At 37.1% G+C, this 5,554-nt stretch overlaps 1 protein-coding gene across 1 annotated transcript in view; it reads right to left on the reverse strand.

Annotated features, from left to right (window-relative positions):
* Window positions 1-5,554, reverse strand: part of CD96 (CD96 molecule) — a 106,211-nt gene that overhangs the window by 32,799 nt on the left and 67,858 nt on the right. The window contains exons 9-10 of the mRNA XM_011381574.2: window positions 1,908-1,976; window positions 1,317-1,388 (exon numbers count right to left, since the gene is read on the reverse strand). Coding sequence (XP_011379876.1) covers window positions 1,317-1,388; window positions 1,908-1,976 — 141 coding nt within the window. The remainder of the gene's footprint in view (window positions 1-1,316; window positions 1,389-1,907; window positions 1,977-5,554) is intronic.

Consider the following 5,554-nt stretch of genomic DNA (forward strand, 5'->3'; position numbering starts at 1 on the left):
GTGGGGGTTAGTGGCACTGAATCCTGCACAGCTGAAAATTCACATATAACTTTTGACTCCTCAAAAACAACTGCTAATAGCCTACTGCTAACTAGAAGCCTTACTGATGACATAAATAGTTGATTACGCACACTTCGTATGTTATATGTATTATATACTGTATTCTTACCATAAAGTAAGCTAAAAGAAAGAAAATATTAAGAAAATCATAAGGAAGAGAAAATATATTTACAGTACTGTGTGTATTTATTGAAAAAAATCCACATATAAGTAGACCCACATAGTTCAAGCCTGTGTTGGTCAAGGGTCAACTGTATATTATTCACATATTTATTAAAAGAAATATATTACATTAAATTATAAAGGATCATGCACAGACTAATGATGAACGTATATCATGAATTAAAAATTATGATTAACCCAAATCTATGAACATAATGTTCATAAAAGAGTTGAAATAAATAATGCCACAAAGAACAATATCATACGTTTCTTGTCTCTCATTTATTTTCTAAGGATAAGTTTCCACCAGGGAGATGACTGAGCTAATGGGCACAAAATACTTTGAAAGGTTTTAAATGTACAATTTAAATGCTTTCAAAACAAAAACAAAAACAAAAACCACATATTTACTCTTGTGGCCAAGGGCCTAGTGGTTAAATTCAGAGCTCCACCCCTGTGGCATCCACGGTCTTTGTTTTTCTTTGCTTCAGCCATCTCCTTTGCTATGTCACCACAACACTGATCTTTGTCTTAGAAACACTAAGAGACAGCATATTTCCTCTTCAAACCCTGTCAATACTTGCTAAAGCAGCATTAGGGGACACTATTGCTGTTCATTGGCCAGATTAAAAGTAACAAACCATTTCTGTTTCTCACATTGGGCTCCTGCTTTGATCTTTATTAGTGATATGTATATTCTGCTAGGTTGCTCTTTTCCCAGATATACTCAAAGCTTGCTCTTTCACCTTCATTAGTCATATCTTTACTAAGTTGTCACCTTCCTCAGTAAAGCCTTTCAAGACAACTCTACCTAAAATGGCAACCCACCCCTCACCCTTGATTTTGACTGTTTCCCTTTACTGCTTTATTTTTTCCGTCTCACTTATCACCATTTGTCTGTTTCTCTTCCACCAGAATTTGGAACTGAGATTTGTTTGTTCATGGTTGTATGTCCAGCTCCAACATCAATGCTTTAATGTGGTAGGTGCTTTGTAAATATTTGTTACTATGATTATGAACAAAGCACATTAGAGTAATTTGATATGTATGTTGGATGTATGAATGATGCCCAGAAGACTCATGGTTATTCTTACAGTTTTTGGTGTCTTTCCCACTGGAGGTCCAGGAGTAGTTGAAGCCTTGGGTAGTCACATTGGAATTGCTGGCTGTAAGACAAAATTTTCCAAATCCAAACTTTTTATAAAGCTGAAATTTAACTTTGCTTTGATGTCCTGAATTTTTAATTTATGTGACTTTGTAGAAAACTGAAATTGAAAATGTGCTTCCCTACACAGGAACACTAGCTGACATATTAAGCAAAAGCTCTGTAGTTTGTGTTTAATGCCAACTTGTCAGTGATTTGCTTCCTTTTTCTGTTCTTGTCACTAACTCAGACCCCTGGGAGTATTGTCAAGATTACACAAATATTACCTTAAAGTCCCATGACAGATGAGAGCTACAGTATGATGACAAATCTCCAACCCTTATTAAGATTATAGTGATTGTCATATCAATATATAGTAACCAGATTACAAGTTACAACAGAGTAACTCAAAACCAAAATATCAACATCAAATGAAAAAATATAGCTTTTTGCTCACATCCCAACATTATTGTGGTTGTAGTAAAACTTGTGAGTGTGTTGTCTCTTTTGAATCATATGTAGAAAGCCTTGCTATACTCACTTGGAGGGGTGGCATTTGGAGTCGATGTACTCACATCTACAAGGGTTATTGAAGATGGAGCTTGATAGCCTATTTTGAAAAAAAAAAATTCAAATTGTTATGGATACTAACATTCACATGTTTAACTCTGCCACTACAATTAACAAGGGTAGCTTGCACAGCATGGAATATTAGAGTTGGCAAGAATCTTAATGAATACATAATTTAATGGCTTCATTTTTATAAATTATGAAACCGAGTCCAAAAGGTATATGCGTGCAGTTGCATACTCAATATTCAACATAATTTATTTGATATTAACCCAGTTCTCCTAATGCCAAGTGTGTTATATTCACACGTTTGAAATATATTGTTTTAGGGTCTACCATGTGCCCAACCTATTCTACATACAAAGAACGATCAAGACAAGGTCTTCACCCTCACAAAACTTATCTTGTAGTGAGTTCTCACAATCGCATATAATATTTTCACATACTAAATATGGTTTTGTATTTATGTCAATTCCTAGCTTTCAGAGTCATCTCCATCTTTATAATTCATCATTTCCCATTCTCTTCCTTTCTCTCTTTCTCTCAAAATGAAGAACTATTTCATATTCATTTGAAAATACCTCTGAGAATGGAGCAAAGTAAATTGAAGGAGAAAAATATCCAACCACATTTCATTAAAAACACGTTTATGTCTCTTAGGCAGACGAATTTTCAATATATTTTATTTATGTGCATTGCTCCTTTGTTTCAAAACATATTTAAGGTGGCTTACATAAATATGCAACACAAGAAGATGAAAGAAGATAGAAAGAAAATGTGGGCAAAGAAAACATAGAAAAAGTATGCTGAATCCCATTGAAACCTGAGTGGCGATAATACACAAGTAAAGATAGTGCTTTTCTTTTTCTTTTTTTTTCTTTTCCCTCTTTAATTTCATCCCTCCTTCCCCCTCTCCCCCTCCCGTCCCATCCCCTCCCACCCCTGATCTATAGATGTTGCCATTTCCCCTTAAGAACTGGATCTCTGAAGGCAGGGCGTCTCCTCCCACAAGCTCTCAGCGAGCAGCCAAGGGCCTGGGGGCCTGGTGCACCCAGGGTAAGGTGGCCTGGAGCGCCCAGGATATGGTCTGTGGCTCCACCTGCGGTGCGAACCCAGGACCTTCTGCGTGTAAAGCAGATGTGCTAACCACTATACTATGGAGTCACCCCCAGGACAGTGCTTCTCTTGATGTCATGTACTCTTAGTAGATATGGACCCCACATTTGGTCAAAACTTTCTAGTAACAATGTTAAGAAATTAAGAATATATGTTTTGCCATTGAAGGACATCATAAGATCAAAAACAGTTAATTTTCAAGAGAAATACAGCTACTTCTTTTACTGTGATTAAAAAAAATTCTGCCCAGTTTTTATGAAAGAATACTGTAATATATACAATGTTCTCAACAATATCCTTACAGTATTACAGCCAGCATGCTCATTCACCCTGAAGCTTTAGATGGTAGTGAATGGCATTCCAGCTTCCCAGGTATCTCTATTCTGGGAAAGGTCATGCCTTAAATAGAAGATATGGATAATCAAAACTCTGAAAAAATATACGTAGGATAAATAAATAAATTAGCATTGTGGTTTGTGCATTTATAAGTAGTTCACATATAGAGAAAATCAACAACAATTCTTTTGAAACACAGCCTACCAATGAATACCAAAGATACACTACACCCCAGTTCCATGAATACAGTCAGCTATGGAGAGATGATGTTGTATGAGAAACTAAAATGAGAAAAGAGAATCAGATAAGAAGAAAAAAAATGTTTTAAAGGCCAGATATGAATAGCTTCATTTATCCAGCAAATACTTATTGAGTGCCCAGTGTGTACTGTAATAGGAGATGAAGTGAAGAGAAAGAGAGATTTCATCCTCACCCTCATGGAATAAACAATTTAGCAAGAATAAATGTCAGTGTGGCAGACTCTCAGCTGATCACCAAAGCCATTCCTCGTCTTCCTGGCACAGATAAAGTGAAGTACATTTCCTGGTTTCCTGTGTGGTTAGATGTAGTGATATACTGACTAGTAGCCAATAGAATGCAAGTGGGAGTGATGATTGTCATTTAAAATCCTGGCCTATAAAATCTCCCATATAAGATAAGATCTTCCATGATCTTTCCTCAAGTACTATCCAGATATTATGATGCAGGGAGAGTTAGAAGTTACAACCTAAAGGTGAAAGAGTTACTGGCAGCCTAGGTTCTTGAATGACTGTGGAACAGAGCACCCAGTCACTGGCTCGGCCCTACATTGGCTCTTTCCTTAAAGATAAATGGACTTACACTATATCAGGTAAACACAAATGAAATAGAATTTTGGAATTCGTAGTCATTGTAGTTTGTTTCCCTTCCCTTGCCAACAGTAAAAACATAATTGCAATTCAAGATGGTAAGTGCTATCTATTATAGAGAATATACAGTGTACTGTGGGATTCCAGAGTAGGAGAACAGAACCAAGACACAGGAGCTCAAGGAAGGCTTTTGGAAGTTGTGAAATATCAACTAGGTCTGAAGGATGACAAGAATTAGTAGGACAAGTTGGGAGCTGGGGGAAGAAGGAGGAGAAACAAGGAGAAGAATGTTCCAAGCAGTATGAACAGAAAAGTTGAGAGAGGACTGAAGTCAGTTCAAAATTTAAAGGCACTGTATGCAAAGTAAGAGATAAGGATGGGGAAATAAGAAGGAGCTATATCCCAAAGACCCCACCGAGGAAATGACATTTGACTGGTCCTTACAAAATACTCTAACCCAAGAATAAGTCAGTGGTGGCCTGGACTATAGGGGCTAAAGAGTTGTGCACAGATTTAAAATGTGGACTCAACAAGGCTTGGCAAATGATTGGATACAAAAAGTAAAGAAGAGAGAGAAAGTCAAAGTTATTCCCAGTTTTCTGGCTTGGGCAGCTTTTTGGATCACAATATTATTAGCTGAAAGAAGAAACAGAGGAGAAGCAGTTTTAGAAGTGGCTAGAGGCACAAAGATGAATTAAATTTTGGACAGATTGATTTTGAGTGCATATGAGACATTGATTCCAGCAGAGATGACCATGTGAGTTTGACTTTTAGGACTGAAACTGGGATGCAAATAGCATATATTTGTGAGACATCAGCATGTAGACAATAATTGAAGTAGCTGAGAGTACCGAGGGTGGTGAGTTCAGGGAGAAGAGGAGGGAGCCTAGAAAGTAACAATAAAGAATGTTTTCATATAAGGGACTGGAAGTAGAAAAGAAGATTGAAAGGGTAGAGCCAGAAAGGCAGGAAGAAAGCATATGGTGTTAGAATAGTCAGAGTGACTGAGGGTTTCTGGAAGCAGGGCAAGTCCATCCGATTCAGCAAATATTTATTGGTAAACTCTGTGTGCCAGTCACTGGGTCAGTGATGCCAAATGCTGCAAAGGAGATAGATTTCCATAGAGCTCTTGATTGCTAAGAAGCCATTATATTAGACCCATCAACCTGTACACAGAGTCTAGGAGACAGATTTGCAAAGCACTTGAAGATTTGTGAAAGCATTGTGAAAACTGTTAAAAGCCTGAATTACAGAGCAAGACTCCCTGGGTTGAATCCTGACTTAGTTTTAAGTTATGTATGATTTTAAGAAACTCTAT

The sequence above is a fragment of the Pteropus vampyrus genome, unplaced genomic scaffold (assembly GCF_000151845.1).
Source record: "Pteropus vampyrus isolate Shadow unplaced genomic scaffold, Pvam_2.0 Scaffold1, whole genome shotgun sequence".
Lineage (NCBI taxonomy): Eukaryota > Metazoa > Chordata > Mammalia > Chiroptera > Pteropodidae > Pteropus > Pteropus vampyrus.